At 45.3% G+C, this 19,400-nt stretch overlaps 1 protein-coding gene across 1 annotated transcript in view; it reads right to left on the bottom strand.

Annotated features, from left to right (window-relative positions):
• LOC137378580 (early endosome antigen 1) overlaps nucleotides 1-19,400 on the bottom strand; it is a 1,009,825-nt gene that overhangs the window by 438,910 nt on the left and 551,515 nt on the right. The window contains exon 17 of the mRNA XM_068048885.1: nucleotides 18,453-18,536. Coding sequence (XP_067904986.1) covers nucleotides 18,453-18,536 — 84 coding nt within the window. The remainder of the gene's footprint in view (nucleotides 1-18,452; nucleotides 18,537-19,400) is intronic.

Genomic DNA, 19,400 nt, shown 5'->3' with positions numbered 1-19,400 from the left:
TCCCTGTTTTCTCTCTACCTCCTTTTTTAAATAGATGGGTTATATTAACTATCCTCCAATCTGTAGGAACTGTTCCAGCGTCTATAGAATACTTTGGCCAAAGACTTTCTCATTCTTGAAGGAAAAAAGAGAAGATATGGAAAGATGTCAGTTGTCCTTTTTTTGGTTTGGCGTCCCAAATACACATAGACAGCTGTTACTGGGATCTTTCTCTGGAGCAATTCTTTCAGGCCGCGTCGAGGATTTATCTGGTCGGTTTTTCTAATGTCTCAGGAGAAAAGCGGCAACAGGGGTTTCAAGCAGGCCTTTCAGGACAAATGTAGTATCAATTTCTCGATTTGTTACACTCGCTTCTGAAAGCTTTTCAAAGAGATGAGAAAAGCTGAGCTGGGGCGACTGCTCTCCTGGCTGGTTTTTAAAACCCCAACTGACTGTCCAAAGTGAAACCAAAACCAATCTCAAGAGTCAAGCCTCTTGATCCATATAAATCTTGACCTGTCACTTCTCTGCAAACATCTTCTCTAAGTCAAAAAAGCTCCCTGCTGGGTATTTATCTGAAGACAGGTGACTTCCAGTACATGTTGTTTCCAGCAAGTCCTCTCAGTCCTTTTAATAACCCCAGTGAAAAAAACATTCATGGAATCCTTTTCGGTTTTCCCAAATAAAAAATGGAAGTAATTTTGTAATACTCTCCCTAGCAACAGTCTGAGATTAAGCCAGTCTATTCACAACCTTGGTTTTCACATCTGACCCCGAGATCAGCGGCCGACCTCATATTCGTGCCATCACTAAGACTGCCTATTTCCACCTCCAGAACATTACCCAACTTCACCGCTGTCTTAGCTCATCTGCACCCTCATTCATGCCTTTGTTACCTGTAGACTTGAGTATTCCAACGCACTCTTGGCTGGTCTCCCACATTCTACTCTGCATAAACTTGAGGGCATCCAGAACTCTGCTGCTCGTGTCTTAATTCGCACCGTCCAGTTCCCCTATCACCCCTGTGCTCTCTGACCTACATTGGTTCCCGGTTAAGCAACATCTTGATTTTAAAATTCTCATCCTTGTTTTCAAATCCCTCCATGGCCTTGCCCCTCCCTATCTATGCAATCTCTTCCAGACCCACAACCCTCCAAAATATCTGCACTCCAATAATTCTGGCCTCTTGTGCATCCCCGATTTTAATCGCTCCGCCATTGGTGGTCTCAGCTTCAGCTGCCTAGGCGCCAAGCTCTGAAATACCCTTCCTAAACCTCTCTGCCTCTCCACCTCATTTAAGGTACTCCTCAAAACCCACCTCTTTGACCAAACTTTTGGTCATCTGACCCCATATCTCCTTTGTGGCTCGGTGTCATACTTTGTTTTATAATGCTGCTGTGAAGCGTCTTGGGACTTTATTATGGTGAAGGCGCTATATAAAAGTTGTTGTTGTTATGTTGTGCAGGGCGCAGCAGATGACCACATCACAAGGCACTCTGGCTGCCTCATACTGGAGGGCACCACCCGATCAGTCAAGGCAATGGAAGCACAAATCATGTTAGTACATGGCTCTGATTGTAGCGCCTCTCTCCATCCGTATCTGGGTCGTGGATAGCGTCAGGAACCATTTCTTTGAGGCTAACCCTTATCTCCCAGCGGCCACCCATGGAGTCTGGATGTGAGTCTGAAGAGGTACGGCACCTGGGACTCTCGCAGAATAAAGGAATCATGACAGCTGCCGCAGAATCGAGTGCTGACCTGCAAGATTCGCTTCCTGTGGTTACAGATCAGCTGGACATTCAATGAGTGGTAGCCCTTTCTGTTCAGGAATCTGGCTGGCTGGTCTGTTGGTGCCTTGATGGCTACGTGGGTGCAATCTATGATTCCCTAGACTTTAGGGAACCCATCGATCGCAGCAAACTCCAATGCTCTCAGTTCCTGCACCTGTGTCAAAGTGAATGTAGTCTCCTTCTCTCTGGAATAGGGCATCTGTGACCTGCCTGATGGCGTGATAAGCTGCCGACTACGAGATTCCACCCAGGTCTGCAGCTGATCCCTGGAATGACCCAGTTGCATTAAAATTCAATGATCTTGATGGCTGCAGGTAAGGGACCGCCTTGGGGGCTGCGAGGCCTCAGGTCAACGTGGATCAGAGCACAAATATCCAAGACTATCTGCCTGGATAGATGCAATCTCCTCTGGCACTGGTGCTCTTTCATTTGCAGTTAGCTGACTCTTGGGTGGTACACCCTATGTCTTGGGTAGCGCCTTCTTCCCTTTGCAGCCCCTCTCTGTGCTCCCCTGGCCTCCTCCTGTCCTCCTCCTGTCCACAAGGATGCATCTACTGAAGCTCATCCTGGTTGCTTTGTCCAATGTCACAGTAGCCTGTTCCCATCTAAACTCCCTCAGCTGGCGCTCATTCTTTCACCAGGGCTTCCCCTGCCAACCCCAGCTGCCCAAGTGATGCCAGCAGCCTCACGGCCCTTTCCAGATTCCTACCACTCACCACTCACAAATGCAAGACTTTCAGCTCCAACAATACCTAATCTGTGCCACTGTTTGAGCAGCTAAGCATCATTTTCCACTTCTAAAATATGTTCAACAGCCCTTCCAATAGCCCTCAAGGTCACCCGCAGTGTTCACAATAGCTGCACCCTGCTGTGTCCCAGACATTGCCTTTTCCCCATGCCCTCCTATTGAAAATTACAAACTGGTCCTGACAAGCCTTTTAATTAGCTCCTCAACAAGTTGAACAACTAATTAATTAGAGGCGTGCAGGTTTCCCACGCTCCCCCCCTCCTGGTGTCCCTTTCAAAATCACTTTGTGTTCTGGAGGCGTTAGAATCCTGAGATGCCTTCCAGGAATGTGATGTTCAATCCGCGTCCGCATCAGTCCTCGCCACCAGATCGCATCAAAATTCCAGCCCATTGACTTCCATCAATTATCATTTCAAGCTAAGCTCATCCTTTGCTGGTTTATTGTGACCCAACTGTTTCCAACCTGGATTCCAAACAAACTAATCCAGGCCCTTGATAAAGAAATCTTGCAAAATAAAAGTAACTGTAAAAATCCTGTATGCTGCTGCAGATCAATTCTGATGCGCCTGACTCCAACTCTTTCTCCCTCTTCTACCATCTCTGCCCAAAAGCAAAGCCTCAGCTGCCTTAAAACATTCTGAAAGTTTAACTGTGCTAACATTTGTGAGACATATAAGATTTTGCAGGGGCTTGACAGACTAGATGTTGAGAAGATGTTTCCCTTCATGGGGGAATCTAGACCTATGGGCACAGTTTCAGCATAAGGAGCCTCCCATTTAAGACTGTTACGGCTATGTGGTGAAATTTGGGTGGTTCCTACTGTTCAACTCCCACCTGACTGCAGCTAGTGTGTTTTGTTATTAGGGTTTAACCCCTTGGTGTTTTATTTGTCAAATAAACAGACAAATAATCTTTGAAATTCTATACCCGAGAGAGCATAGAATATATTCAAGGCTGAGTTCGACAGATTTTTGATCCACAAGGGAGTTAAGGGTTATGGGGGACAGTCAGGACATTGGAGTTGAGACCACGATCAAATCAGCCATGATCTTATTGAATGGCGGAGGAGGCTCGAGAGGCCCAATGGCCTTCTCCTGCTCCTATTTCTTGTTATGTTCTTATAAATTAAAATTAAACTTGAGGCTTCAAAATATAGCATATTAATGATTATTTTCTCCGATGAAGAAACTTCTATAGTGCAAACCCTTTAAATGAATTACACCATGATTTCAAATCAGAGATTTGTAAGGTAATGGGCTAAAAATTCATTTATTCCAGTTTTTGGACACAGGGGTCACTATTTGCAATCTGCCTGCATCCAGTCCCATTGAGGCAGTTAGCACGCAAACTTCATGGTGCCTCCTCATTTGCCAGGTTGTAGCGCTCAGCTCAGTGTGACCCATACTGTTGGCTGGATGGATGCTCAACAGGGGTCCTAGCAGCATGCATAGCTGTCATGTGTTCCAGCTAGTCTGCAACTCTTTAAGGCAGCCTGCCGCTCCTAAAGAGGAGGCTCACTCAGTAGAAGGATGTTGCTGGTGAACGCTACTCCTGCAATTGGCTATAAGGAGAAATTGAATAAATGGAGCCCCAGGGGAGAGGGTTCTCAGGTTAATGGATGTGTCACTGGGAGCCTTAGTGATGATAGTCAACAGGGGGCGAGAGGCCATGTTCCTGTGGGGGGGCCAGAAGGCCCTCAAGGAACATCCTCTAAAGGGAATAAGAAGCAGGTGGCTCAGAGTCTGGCCCTGAGGACCAGGCAGCAGTGCCGCAAAAAGTTCAATGACCTCACACGGGTGGTCAAGGTCAGTGAATGCATCTCATACCCACTGCACTATTAACCTCTTTTGCTGCTCAATGCACAACATCCCCATCTCTCTTCGTTGACATGTGGGGCCCACACAGCCATGTACGTGCAGTCGATGGCAACCTGAACCATTGGGAATCCTGCTATCCTGGCAAAGCCATATACCTGCTCCTGCTGCTTCTCTCTGGTTAGAAAGAAAATGATGAACTCGGCTCTCCTTGCATATAGAGCCTCCGTCACCTTCCTGATGCAGCGATGTATAGCGTACTGGGAGATGTTCCCTACACCACCTACTTCCACCTATAATGATCCGATTGCTTAGCAGTTTAGAGCGACAGTGACCCTGATGGCCTCTGGCAATGCCGTCCTTTCCCTGGTGTGAGGCTGCAGGTCTTGTTGAAGGAGGTGGCACAGTTCTGTGACCACCTACTTGCATGTTGAATCTGAGGCACCTCAAGCATTGCTACTGAGTGAAGGGGAGGGAGTAAAAGTGCTCCCTGATAACCCGTGGTGGGTCGGGCCTTCTGTGGACCGTCTTCCTCTTCCTCCCTCTATGCAGTGCTTCCCCTCTCCTCAGTGTCTCCTCCATTTGTCTGTCATATTGCAGGCACAGAGGCACTGCGACAACAGCCCCCTTACCAGTTGCACCCTTTGTGTGAACAGGTCACCAAATTCCCTGCCCTCCCTGTATGGATGCAGTGACACTCCCGGGCAAATCCAGGAACTCTCTACAATATCTCCAAAAGCACTCCACAGTACTTCTGTAAGGAAAGCTGGATATTCAACCAGCATGCTTTGGGAAGCTGGGAAGAGTGCTGCTGGGGGGAAAAGTTTGTTTTAAAATTAAAATCTGCTGAGCTGTGGCAAAGCAGCAAAACCAGATGGTGCTATCAAGAAAGAACAAAGACATTGGGCTGAAATTTCTCAGCCCATTGGAGATGGACTGGGAGGTGGGAGGATTGCCAATATGGTGGGGGAAGGTGTTTTGAGGGGAGCCTGACTTCTTCACGCCGCCACAGCATATCAGAACCTTAGCGGTGCAGCTGCCCTTTGGGTGGCCAATTGAGCCACTTAATGACCCAATTAAGGGCCACTTCATGACCCAATTAAGGGCCACTTCCCCCCCGTGGGCATTTTGCCCACGTTGGGAGGACACGCTGACACGAGTAAATCCTGGCGGCCTCCCAGCGGGTTTCTGGGGTGGGCCCTCCATGACCCATTGAAGGGCTACCCCGGCCGCAATGCCTGCCTCCATGCCCAAGGTGTTGCTGCCATAATAAATCCACCCCCCACCGATTGCCTGGCCCCCAACTTCCCCAAAGAAACTTACATGTCTTTGAGAGTGCCTCGTCATTGAGGTGTCCTCATCCTGGAGCTGCAGCCACAGCACTGGCCACCACCAGTGATGGCGCTGCTGAGGTTACTCAGCTGCCAGCCCTCTGATTGGGCCAGCCTCTTTTGGGGGCCGGCCGCTGTCCACAATTGGACAGTGGCCCTGGTGGTGGCCTCTTAACTGGCTGCTGCTGGCACACTGCCGCCCCAGGGTTCCACCACCAAAGCGGGGTCGGATCCTGCTTTTGCTCCCAGTGGCGGGACTTCCAGCTCCTCGGAAAAATTGAGCCCATTGTGTAGCTAAAGGAAATGTCTGTATAAACAATGAGGAATTAGGCCTTGATGAGATAACACAGAACTCAATGGGCCTCTGATAAAAATCCTTATCAGAAAGTTTGCCAACTAGACAGCTGAGACTTGCATGAGCTATCCACCCAATCAACTGTTATATGATGGAAATTTATTGAAAGGAAGTTTAAGTAAGCAGCTGGGCAGTATCACGTGAGCTTTATTTTAAGTTTTAAATAAAGAACTCAATATATTGGTTATCATGATCCAAGGCTATCATCGATAAGTCCATGAGGCCTTGGCGATGTAACATCCTGTCCACCATTGAACGAAAATATATATAGAAGAAGCTGTTAAGGTAACTTTGTTACTGCAGTCAAGGGGTCGGAATGCCATTTATTTGGGCAGTGCGTTGCTAGAGCATCTTTATTGTTAACAGTAGAGTAAGAAGGGCATTGCCATTTAAATTTATGTGTTATATTTTTCATTTCTCTCTTCTTTTCCTTTAATAAATGACCTTATTTAACTTAAAAGCTTTTGGATGAGTCATTAATTATTTCCCTTCTAATACACAGGTCAAAATGAACTACAAGCCTGAGACTAGGACAGCAAGGCTTACACTCCCACAAACTTTGCAATAGTTGTTTAACTAATTTGCGGGAGCTTTTTGAAGAGGCAACAGAGAGGGTTGATCAGGGCATGCAGTTGATGTGGTGTACATGGACTTCCAAAAGGCGTTTGATACAGTGCTGCTCAACAGACTTGGGAGCAAAGTGAGAGCTCATGGTAAAGGCCTGCTAAGGTCAGGAAAAAAAATCTGACCTGAATCCGACAGAACCACATCGGACCCGAGCCCGATCCAGGCCAAGTCCCTCCATTTTTTTCCGCACCCGAGCCGAGCCCGACCCGGGTCCAGTCTGACCACCGGAATGTTCACTTTACCTACCTTACGATTTCAAATCCGTTTCTTTTTAAACAACCTTTCAAGTCCAATAAATACTGTGTGTGTCTGACCCGGACCCGGCCCCGGCCTGACCCGACCCGAGCCCAAAAGCTGGACCCGAAAGTGCAACCCAACCCAAGCCGATCCCAACACATGTCGTCGGGTGCCATCGGGTTCGGTTCGGGTCAGGTAGCAGGCCTTTAGCTTATGGAATAAACGGGACAATAGCAACATGGATACGGAATTGGCTGAGTGACAGCCAATGTTTTTCGGGCTGGAGGAAGGCTTGTAGTGGAGTTCCCCAGGGGTCTGTGTTGGGACTCTTGCTTTTCCTGATATATATTAATGACCTAGACCTTGCTGCACAGGGCACAATTTCAAAATTTGCAGATGATAGGAAACTTAGAAGCATTGTGAACTGTGAGGAGGATAATGTAGAACTTCAAAAGGACATAGACAAGTTGGTGGGATGGGTGGATAGGTGGCAGATGAAGTTCAATGTGGAGAAATGTGAAGTAATTCATTTTGGAAGGAAGAACATGGAAAGACAATATAAAATAAAGGGTACAATTCTAAAGGGGGTGCAGGAGCAGAGGGACCTGGGTGTACATGTGCATAAGTCATTGAAGGTGGCAAGACAGGTTTAGAGAGTGTTTAATAAAGCATACAGTATCTTAGACTTTATAATAGGGGCAAGGAGGTATGTTGAACTTGTACAAGACACCAGTTTGGCCTCAGCTGGAGTGGGCGCCATGCTTTAGGTAGGATGTGAAGGCATTAGAGAGGGTGTTGAAAAGATTCACGAGAATGATTCCAGGGACGAGGCACTTCAGTTTTGAAGATAGATTGGAGAAGTTGGGACTGTTTTCCTTGGAGAAGGGAAGGCTAAGAGGAGATTTGATAGAGGTATTCAAAATCATGAGGGGTCTGGACAGAGTAGTAAGGGAGAAACATATTCCACTCGTGAAATGATCAAAAACAAGAGGGCACAGATTTAAAGTAATTGATAAAAGAAGCAAAAGCGACATGGGGAAAAACTTCTTTACCCAGCGAGTGGTTAAGGTCTGGAATGGACTGCCTGAGAGTGTGGTGGAGGAAAGTTCAACTGAAGCATTGAAAAGGGAAGTAGATAGTCATATGAAAAGGAAGAATGTGCAAGGTTATGGGGAGAAGGATGGGGAATGGCATTAGGTAAATTGCTCATTAGAAGAGCTGGTGCAGACACGATGGGCCCAATGGACTCCTTCTGCGCTGTAACAATTCTGTGATTCATATTCTGTGACTAGCAGAAGTAAGTCAAAAGCAACACGTTTGCCTGTTAGATACTGCTCCCTTTAAATTGTGCTAGAGTGGAGTTCCTCCTGTAGCTGAATGCACATTCACCTGCGAGTGATTAGCACAGGCATGCAGTGGATCTGTGCAGTCCAAGTTTCAAAGACGTGCATGGAATAGTTTGACGCCACGATCTGCTGACATTGAGAGCTTCCAGCGCATGCACTACACACCCACACTCGTGCCCATTCCAGCATGGGGGTGCCACGTCGGAAGTGCAAATGCAGTGTGAGCCATTTTCTGAGTTTAGGGCTTCTCTAGCATCAGCACTGCGTGGCCTGTGGGTTACCAAAGTCACCTGGCAAGGTTCGAACTGATGTCATCACCCAAAACATCATATGACCTTCTACTTAAACTGTAAGATAGCATCCCTAACCATTTGAACAAAGTAGAAATTAAGGAACTTGACAGGGTAGATGCAGGAAGGATATTCCCAATGGTGAGGGAGTCCAGAACAAGAGTTCATAGTCAAAGGATACGGGGTAAATCTTTCAGGACTGAGATAAGGAGAAATTTCTTCACCCAGAGAGTGGTGAGCCTGTGGAATTCGCTACCACAGAAAGCAGTTGAGGCGGCACAGTGGCGCAGTGGTTAGCACTGCAGCCTCACAGCTCCAGGGACCCGGGTTCGATTCTGGGCACTGCCTGTGTGGAGTTTGCAAGTTCTCCCTGTGTCTGCGTGGGTTTTCTCCGGGTGCTCCGGTTTCCTCCCACAAGCCAAAAGACTTGCAGGTTGGTAGGTAAGTTGGCCATTATAAATTGTCACTAGTGTAGGTAGGTGGTAGGGAAATATAGGGACAGATGGGGATGTTTGGTAGGAATGTAGGATTAGTATAAATGGGTGGTTGATGTTCGGCACAGACTCGGTGGGCCGAAGGGCCTGTTTCAGTGCTGTATCTCTAATCTAAAAAAAAAAAATGTATGTTTTCAAGAAGGAGTTAGATATAGCTCTTGGGGCGAAAGGGATAAAAGCATATGGCGGGAAAGCGGGGACAGGTTACCGAGTTGGATGATCAGCCATGATCATAATGAATGGCGGTGCAGCTCGAAGGGCTGAATGGCCTACTCCTGCTCCTATTTTCTATGTAATATCTACAGGTTAATGTAACTAGACTTGACTATTCCAATGCACTCCTGACCAGCTTGCCACATTCTACAGCCAATAACTGCACTCCTCCAATTCTGGCCTCTTCATCATTCCCAAGCTTTCCCTTTGTTTGATAGCGCCACAGGATGTTTTACTAGTTAAGAGAGGACATGAAAAAATATTGGCAGGTAAAACCAAGGAAAACCCAAAGATGTTTTATCAGACATTAAGAGCAAGAGAGTAACTAAGAAAAGGGCAGGGCCTATCAGAAATGTACAAGGGAACTTACCTGTGGATGCAGATGATGTGAGCAGGGTTCTTAATAAGTTTTTCCTCTGTCTTCACAAAGGAGAAGGATGATGCAGACATTGTAGTCAAGGAGGAGGAGTGTGAAATATTAGACACGATTCGCATAATGAGCAAGGAAGTACTAGAGGGTCTGACATCCCTGAAAGTGGATAAATCACCAGGGCTGGATGGATTGCATCCCAGGTTGTTAAAGGCAGTCAGGGAGGAAATAGCAGATGCGCTGAGGATCATTTTCAAATCCTCACTGAATACGTGCGAGGTGCCAGAGGATTGGAGGCCTGCGAATGTGATACCATTGTTTAAAAAGGGTGCGAGGGATAGGCCAAATAATTATAGGCTGGTGTAAATTATTAGAATCAATTCTGAGGGACAGGATAAACTGCCACTTAGAAAGGCACGGACCTATCAGGGACAGTCAGCATGGATTTGTTCAGGGAAGGTCATGTCTTACTAATTTAATTGAATTCTCTGAGGAAGTAACATGGAGGATTGATGAGCGTAGGGCAGTGGATGTGGTCTACATGGATTTTAATAAGGCTTTGACAAGGTCTTGCTTGGCAGACTGGTCAGTAAAATGAAAGCCCCTGGGATACAGGGGAATGTGGCAGGTTGGATCCAAAATTAGCTCAGTGACAGAAAACAAAGGGTAGTAGTTGACGGATGTTTTTGTGAATGGAAAGCTGTTTCTAGTGGTGTTCCACAGGGCTCAGTGTTGGGTTCATTACTGTTTGTGGTATTAAGTAATGATTTGGACTTAAATGCGAGAGGCATGATCGGGAAATTTGCTAATGACACAAAAATTGGTCATGCAATGGATAGTGAACAGGATAGCTGTAGACTCCAGAATCATATCAATGGTTTGGTTGAGTAGGTGGAAAAGTGGCAAATGGAATTCAATCCGGAGAAGTGTGAGGTAATGCACTTGGGGAAGGCAAATAAAGCGAGGGAATACACAATAAACAGGAGGATATTGAGAGGGGTAGAAGAAGTGAGAGACCTTGGAGTGCATGTTCACAGGTCCCTAAAGGTGGCAGGACAGTTAGATAAAGTGGTGCAGAAAGCATATGGAATGCTTTCCTTCATTGGCCGAGGTATAGAATTCAAAAGCAGGGATGTAATGCTGGAACTGTATAAAATGCTGGTTTGGCCACAGTTGGAGTATTGTGTACAGTTCTGGTCGCCACATTGCAGGAAGGACATAGTCACTCTGGAGAGAGTACAGAGGAGATTTACAAGAATGTTGCCAGGGATTGAAATTTGCAGCTATGAGGAAAGATTGGAAAGGTTCGGGTTGTTTTCCTTAGAACAGAGTAGGCTGAGGGGTGACTTAATTGAGGTGGATAAAATTATGAGGGGCCTAGTTAGAGTAGACAGGAAGGACCTGTTTTCTCTAGCAGAGAGGTCAATTACTAGGCGGCACAGATTTAAGGTGACTGGTAGAAGGATTAGAGGGGACCTGATGAAAAACTTTTTCACCCAGAGGGTGGTGGGTGTCTGGAATTCACTGCCAGGAATGGTGGTGGAGGCAGAAACCCTCAATTCTTTTAAAAGGTACCTGGACATGCACCTGAAGTGCTGTAACCTACAAGGCTATGGACTAGGTGCTGGAAGGTGGAATTAGATGGGCCTCCATCTGTGCTGAAATTTTTCTATGGTTCTATGGTTTTTTTAAAAGTGCAATATAAATACAAATTGTTGTTCTAACAGGTGAATAATTTTCAGAAAATTCAACAGAAACATTTTAGCTTCAATTTAAGGAAAGAATTACATTGAAAATATACCCAAATTCTATTTTACATTATTCACAACAAAGTATTGATAAGGAAGCTCTCTTTAGCTTTTTAAAATAAAAAGGAAGGTTGTATTCAAGTGAAATAGAACCAAAACTAGTGGTAAGAACAACAACTTCAATGTCATAATACTGGCAGAAATATGTGTGTGCCTGGTGGCCAGAGTGGTAGAAATATTTGTAAGCTTAATATTTGATATTCTTCCATATGCCTCAATGCTTCTAACTCTCTCCTTGCTGCTGATCATCAATTCTGGCCCAACTGGCTTCACCCTGTCTCCCTCTTCTCTCATCTCTGGCTAAAAACAAAGATGCCTCGGCTGCTTTCAAACATTGCTGAAGTTTCGCCACACTAAATTAAAATCAAAAGTGGGAGACTATTGAAAAAAACAGAATTAACCAAGCAAATGAAAGGAACAGAAAGTTGAAGATAAAGAAATAGGGAAGTTGGAGATACAAGGAAAGTGAGAAATAAAAGTATGTTAATGAGTGAATTCCTGAGAGAGCAAATCAGATGAACAGAGACAGTCTTCACTGTGGACTGAAGAGGGTGCAACTTGTTTTATAACTACAATTACTTGTAGCAAAGGAGGGTGATTTCATAGCTCTAGAATTATCTGGGAATGGTACTGAAAATAAATATTGGAACCAACTATTAGGGAAGAATTTTGAGTAACTTACGTTGTATAGAGAGAGCTTTAAGCTTTGTTGACTAAGTTTAAGCTATTGCGCAGGATTTAAGGGACATAATGGGAACACAATAGTCCTTTTGATGATGCTCATGCTATTTGAATGGTACATATTTTTAAACTTATTTTATTCCTCTGGCACCGGAAACCAAAACATTTAATGAGCATGGAGCAGTTAATCTGTTATACTGAAAACTCAGTGTTAATTATTCTCAGCTTGTGTTTTTTTTACACAAATGCAGATTGTTTTAAAAACTCAATATATATTGTATCTTCTGAAACTGATAAATTAAACACCATTATTTATTATCTCCTCCAATAGCTGAAAACTAAGAATTCAATCATGACAGCCAGTTCACATCACAGCTTATGTGGAGTATTTTAGATAGAAACAGTGCATGATCCAACAGTTCTTACATATCAAACAATGAATTCAAAAGATGAAGACAGAAGGAAAGCTACTTTGTCTCTTTCATCTTAAATACATATTCTGAAGTTTATAAAGGACTAAATAAAAGTTATTACATGTGGGTAGCAAGTACACTGGTCACACACACACAGGGCTGAATTTTATTCAGGTGCCGCACTGCACGATGGCGCCCTTTCAAGTCAGCGAGGCAGCTGCCACAGAGCCCCCACGATATTATGCGCGGGAGCTCATTAGAATCACAGCGCCGAGCAACCCTCCCCATATTACGTGGGGAGAGGTGGGACATTCGGCGCAGTCAGAGAGGTTCTGACAGCTGTGCAGCAGGTGCTGGGGCCCTATTTTAAGCGCCCCACCACCTGCTTCCTGACAGCTGTCAAAGAATACTTACCTGACTACTGAAGAGTGGGGCTGCTGTCAATTTGGCAGCAAAGCAGAAAGTGCTGCAGAAATCCAGCAGGTCAGGCAGCATTGGTGGAGAGTGAAGCAGAGTTAACTTGTCCAAGTTCACAGACCTGTCCAAGTTGTCTCTCCACAAATGCTGCCTAACCTGCTGAGTGACCCCAGCACTTACTGCTTTGCTGCCACATACTTACCCTGCTGTGTCCCAGTGTCCTATGAAGTTGCGATCCTCTTCTCCCACTCAAGTGTAACATTCCTTCTTGTAAGCGTGCTGCACCTGGGTGAATAATCCTAATTTTGCACATTCCAGGACGTGAAACTTAAATAGACCATAAAAGGTATTACAGAGGTTTACAGAGAACACACTGACACAAATAAGAATGCACGGGTGTCACCGCAATATAAATAGGTCTTTCACTAAATGTTCCTCACCAACATGTGTGTCCTTTTCTCTGTGTGAATGATGTGTGCCAGCATGTAGCGCCAATGTCACATCCCTTTGCATCGTTGGCCTTTCAGGAGAGCCAACGTATGCAATATCATTGCCATGCCACCATTACTCATGAGCGTCTCCACGGATTCAGTGACATGGACATTGGCTCAGTCTGCTGCTGCCTCTAATGGTTTACACAGGGATGCTGCAGGTGTGGGCTGGTGCACAGCAGGTGAGCAAGGGTGATGTGTGGCTTGCAGAGCTCATGATGGTTCCTATGGAGCAGACAGCCTTTGTCTGATAAGCCACTTCAGTACATCCCTAGCTCACTGCCAGATCTGCGTGCAGAGCCTGGGTGCCATCTGCCCTCCCATGCGTCTTTCATGATGTAGGTTCTCATCGTCCTCATAGCGCGAGGAGGAATCCTGTTGATGTCTCTCTTCATCATGCCAGGCCTGGCCCCTATTGGGTGCGCAGTTGCGCACAGCAGCAAAGAAAGGAGCTGGCCTTTTCGGCACGAAGTACAGAGCATCACCCTATCCATCCAGGCATTGGAGGCACTCTCTCAGCATGTTGATCTTCTGCTCAATGGAGGCTCATGTAGCTCAGTGGCTGGCACTGTATTTCTCCTCTTCAGCAGTGGTGGAATTTCTCACTGGTGTCGGAGCCATGTCTGCAAAGGATAGCCTTTATCTCCAAGAAGCCAACCCTCTATCTGAGCCAGTTCAGTGAACAGAGGTGGCAGCCGGGACTGGCGCAAGACCCAAGTGTCATGGCAGCTACCTGAGAAGCAGTCACACATTCGCTGCAAGCAGCTGCGGTGTTCACATACCGTTTCACCTAGATTGAAAGGGCTCCTTTAATGGTGATGTCTGCAGGTGGTAGCCTGGCAGTAGGCCTGATGACCACATGAGTGCAGTCTATGAACGTTACAACTTATGGTTCTCCGGCAATGGTGCCAGAACCAATGGCCCTCTGGGCCTGGCTGTGAGAGTCCGTCCTGAAGCAGACATACTCACTGGCCCTCTGGTGCAGGGCATTGGTGATCTCCCTGATGCAGCGGTGCACTGCTGACTGTGTGACCTCACAAAGGTCTCTGATGGGCCCCTAAAATGCTTCAGAGGCGTCAGGCTTGAGAACCGCTGCCACTATGAGGAACAAAGGCATGGGATGTCCACCAGCGCCCATGGGCTGCAGGTCATCCTTGAGCAGGGCACAGAGACATGTCACCACCCTCTCTTCTGACACTGGTGCTCTGACTTCCGATGGCATGCCATGTGGGGTTGTAGATGCATGGCAAACGTAATGGCGAGCTCACCTTGGAGGTTGTTGCTCACGACCAGGAGCCTCTACGTGGATCGCACCTGCCTGTTGATATTGCCTCTGGAGCAAACGGATCTTCACATGCAGAGGATCACACAATGTAGGATAAGCCATACTTATTTCCATATGATAAATAACATTGAACCCTGCATGTTTTTGAAGGTTCCTAACAGAGCATGGATTGGTGTTGATGGGTAAATCAGCAGCTTTCCTGAATCAACTATGTGGCGTGCCATGGCATTGCCCATCTTGGCCAACCCTCAGAGTGGTACAGCATGTTGCCTGGAACATTTCAGTTATGAAAAGAGACTAGATAGGCTGGGGTTGTTTTCCTTGGAGCGGAGAAGGCTGAGGGGGGATTTGAGTGAGGTATACAAAATTATGAGGGATAGGATAGATAGGAAAAAACTTTTTCCCTCAGCGGAAGGGTCAATAACCAGGGATTTAAGGTATGGGACAGGAGGTTTAGAGGGGAGTTGAGGAAAAGTTTTTTCACCCAGAGGGTGGTTGGAATCTGGAACACACTGCCAGAAGGGGTGGTAGAGGCAGGAATCCTCACAACATTTAAGAAGTATTTAGATGAGCACTTGAAATGCCATAGCATACAAGGCTACAGGCCAATTGCGGGAAAATGGGATTAGATCGGATGGATGCTAGATGGTCGGTGCAGACGTGTTGGGTCAAAGGTCCTGTTTCTGTGCTGTAAAACTCTATGGTCCTACCAGCTGAATCAATTGCCCCACCATCCATATAACCTTAATGCTCCTGCCCTTTCTGGCACCCTCTCCTCACACAGGGTGCCTAGTGTGCCATTACCCCTTCATAAACAAAGAGTGTACACTGTTAACGGAGGGATGGTACATGGTACCTCCCATCATGCCAGCACTGCTTTTCTTCCAGTAATCCCAGATCCCCTCCCTTCTAGAATGCAGAGTGAGACCCCTGTGTATACCCCCTCACCTCCCTCCTCCCTTTTGGAATGCAGAGTTAGACCCCTGAATATCCCCCCTCGCTCCTCCCTTTCGTAATGCAGTGAGACCCCTGAATAACAGAACTTACCTTCGCTGGTGACAACTTCTGCCTCTGAGGATCTGCCGGTTTTTTGATTCGTGAACAGGACGGCACGTGACGGCCGCCTGTTCAGCGAAAAATCCAGAAGTGTCAGTGTCAGGTAAGTACTCTTTACCATATGTTAATTGTGGTGCCGCTGCCATGTGGCTGGGGGGGGGGGGACCACACCGAGGTCCCGCCGCCGCCTGTAATATATGGCGGGCCCTTCTGGACATCATGGGTTGAGGCGGGCCTCTCCTGGCAGCATTTTACCAGCCCCCGGGCCACGACCCACAGCGTCGAGGGGCTGGTAAAATTCAGCCCACAAACATTCACCTGAATAAAGCTTTCAAAAATTGTTCTCCAGCCTTTCTTCAAATAATTTTGAAAAGAAACTGATCAGAAACTGCCATAAACTACAGAAATAAATTTCAGTCACTACGCTGTTTGAACAGCACTAATGCATCCTCGCAAATTGGGCAGAAATGTTAAGTCTAAGTCCAGACTTTTGTGAGAGGTTGGGGGCTACAGTCTTAATGAAAAACCTTTAATGAAGGAATTAAACAATAATACACTGGATAAAACTACTGAGAAATAAATAGTTGATAATTTTAAAAATTGTAATTTGTGTTCTTGTACTAAAGTTCCCATATGTGCTGGTTTACACAGGAATTTTCAATGGAATGCATATGCCACAGACTGAATTTAATAGAAACATAGAAAATAGGAGCAGGAGTAGACCATTCGGCCCTTCGGGCCTACTCCACCATTCAAAAAAGATCATGGCTGATCGTCTAATTCAGTACCCTGTTCCCACTTTCTCCCCATATCCTTTGATCCCTTTGGCATGAAGAAATATATCTATCTCCTTCTTGAATATATTTAATGACTTGGCCTCCACTGCTTTCTGCGGTAGAGAATTTCACAGGTTCACCACTCTCTCAGTCAATGTCCAGTGCCATTGCACATGGGGAATGAAGACTGAGTGTCGTATTCAAATGAAGCCAAATTAGAGGGCAAGGGATAATTCGAGCAATGCACACAATTATAATTCAGACATTATCTAAGGTCATATGTTCTGTTCTTATGTAATACTTTGATTTTATATTGTTTACAGGTAAATAACACAACTTATGGCAATTTGGAAGGAAGAGGCACAAAGTTTCTTTGCAGTATGAACTAAGGAGTTTTGAATACTTCACAAAAAGTGTTTACATTGGTGAAGACCTGATAGGTGTACTGACTTTAATACTATGTTAGTCAATCTCAAGGCATTGCACCCGGGTGCCTGGATTTAATGGGCCTCCCGGAGATGGGCTAGGAGGCGTGGGTCCCATAGAATTGCCTCCTCAGGTGAAGTGCCCATCCGCCGCTGGTAAAATACACTTAAGGGCCTCAAGTGGCCTGGGGCGGGTAGGCTATTTGCCACTTCCCCCTGCCACTCATAAAATAGCAGCGGGGGCGGATAGATGACAGGCATGTGCCCCCCTCCCCCACCTCCCCGTCAATTTTACACCCACCCCCTCCCATCCTGCTCCCGGGGGTGGGGTGGGGGGGGGTGGTGTGAGTGTAAAATTCTGGCCATATGTTCTGTCCTTATTTCTATATTTCCATTTTAAGCTCCTGGGGCAAAACTTCCACTCAGTTGCACTGGTTTTCTTTGCCGTAACTCGCCCAAAATCAGCACAACCTGCTCAAAAGATTGTGGGAGTTTAAATGCTTAATTGCATTCAGTGCAAATCGAGTTGCCATGATCTTTTGTGGTAGTTTAAAAAATATCTTGCTAGAAACTGGCCCTGCCCAGAAAACTGGCCACGCCCTCAGGATGAATTAATCACCTTTAGGAGTGGAGTTTCTGCTCACTGTGCTCCTTTGCAGGTCTCCAGGGTGGCTCTAATAATTAAGCCCGTTCTTTTGGGTGCAAGGATACTAATAGGCATGTTTTACAAGCTTTTTGACTGTAATTTTTAGAAAAAAATTACAAAGAAACTCTCTACTGTACCCAAAGGGTTCTGCATATTTTTTTTTAAAGTGATTTTCAGTAATTTAAAATTGGGTTACACACAGGTGGTGGGTTGACACTGTGATTAAAAATGCTTATTTTTGGGGGAAAAATCCATTTTTATCTGTATTAATCAAACTGCTCCATTAGAAATCGTAAATAGATCAAGAAATATTTTTTGAAGCAACATTTAAGAAAAAAATTACATTTTAAAGTGCTGTCTGATCACACCAGTTCACGGCGATTTTGCAAATGAGTTAGAGCAGAAACCCGAGAAAAAAGAACATTTCTCAAAACAGGTGCAAATTGTGCTCAGTGCAAATTGAGTTTCCCTATGCAAATTTACCATGCTGTAATTACATCCATCTGCCCATGGTGGCATTGCAGTGAGTCTGCTGGCAGGAGGATGTAATTCCAGTGTGGCAATTTCCATTATAAATTTAATAATAAAAAAATGTTCGATGCATAGAAGCATACCACAGCGTTAGTTGTGACATATTTGTGGTATTACTGCTCACAGCTGTACGCATATCTATACATATATATATATAATCTTACCAATACAAATGATCAAAATGATTTGAAATTACTTTTTGAAATCAAACCAATTCAACTCTACTTGGCAACTGTTCTGTGCATAAATGTGCTATTATTTATTGCTTTTTGTGCTAAACTCTGAAACATTTATGTCAAAGCTGAGTGCAAGCCATGCAAAACACTTACCTTTTCTTCAGTTGCATTAGCTTTGTCCTGCAAGACAATTTTTTCATTTTTCAACTTATGAATCAAGTCTTCCTTTCTACGCAACTGAACAAAAAATGTGCAATGTACATTTAGCAACAATAATGATTCTCTATCACGATATGGCAAAATGTCACAACAAAATGTTCTGGTTTCTTTGCTGCATTTCTTATGCTAACCTGTCATACCTTAAAAAAATACAAAACCTAAAAGTAAACTGAAATATACACAAGTAATAACTCATATTTTTGTTCTATCACCTGTCCTTCACTGACATATCATAGACCAACAGCACCGTAATACATTAATTAAGAAGCAACAATGGGATAATTTGTTATTAGTTACATTGGACCAGGACATTTCCCTTGTTATTTACAACAGGAACAAATATATTTAAAAAAACCTAATCTTGGAAAATGGGCATTGCTGGCAAAGTCGGCATTTAATGGCCTCAAAAAGGTGAGCCTTCTTCTTGAACCACTACAGTGCTTGCAGCGAAGATACCTCTACAATGTTGTTAGGTAGGGAGTTCCAGGACTTTGATCCATCATCGATGAAGAAACTTTAGTGCATGTCCAAGACAGAATGGGGTATAATTTAGAGGGGAAGTTGAGGTGATGGCATGCCCATGCACAAAAAGTCATAGAAGTGCACAGCACTGAATAAGGCCATTCGGCTGTCCCTTTGAAAGAGAGTTGCTGCTGCCCTTTTTTTTTTCGTCTTGGTGGTGCAGGTCACAGGTTTGGGAGCTGCTCCCAAAGAAACCTTGATGACATGCTGTAGTGTATCTCATACAGTGAACAGCTACTATACACTAGTTGTGAAGGGAGTGAATGTTTAAACTCATGGATGGGGTGTTGATCAAGTGTCTTGGATAGTGTCAAGCTTCTTGAGTGTTGCTGCAAATGCACACATCCAGGTAAGTGGAGA

Source organism: Heterodontus francisci, chromosome 17 (genome assembly GCF_036365525.1).
Source record: "Heterodontus francisci isolate sHetFra1 chromosome 17, sHetFra1.hap1, whole genome shotgun sequence".
Taxonomy (NCBI): Eukaryota; Metazoa; Chordata; class Chondrichthyes; order Heterodontiformes; family Heterodontidae; genus Heterodontus; species Heterodontus francisci.
This window is presented reverse-complemented; position numbering and strand designations above follow the sequence as displayed.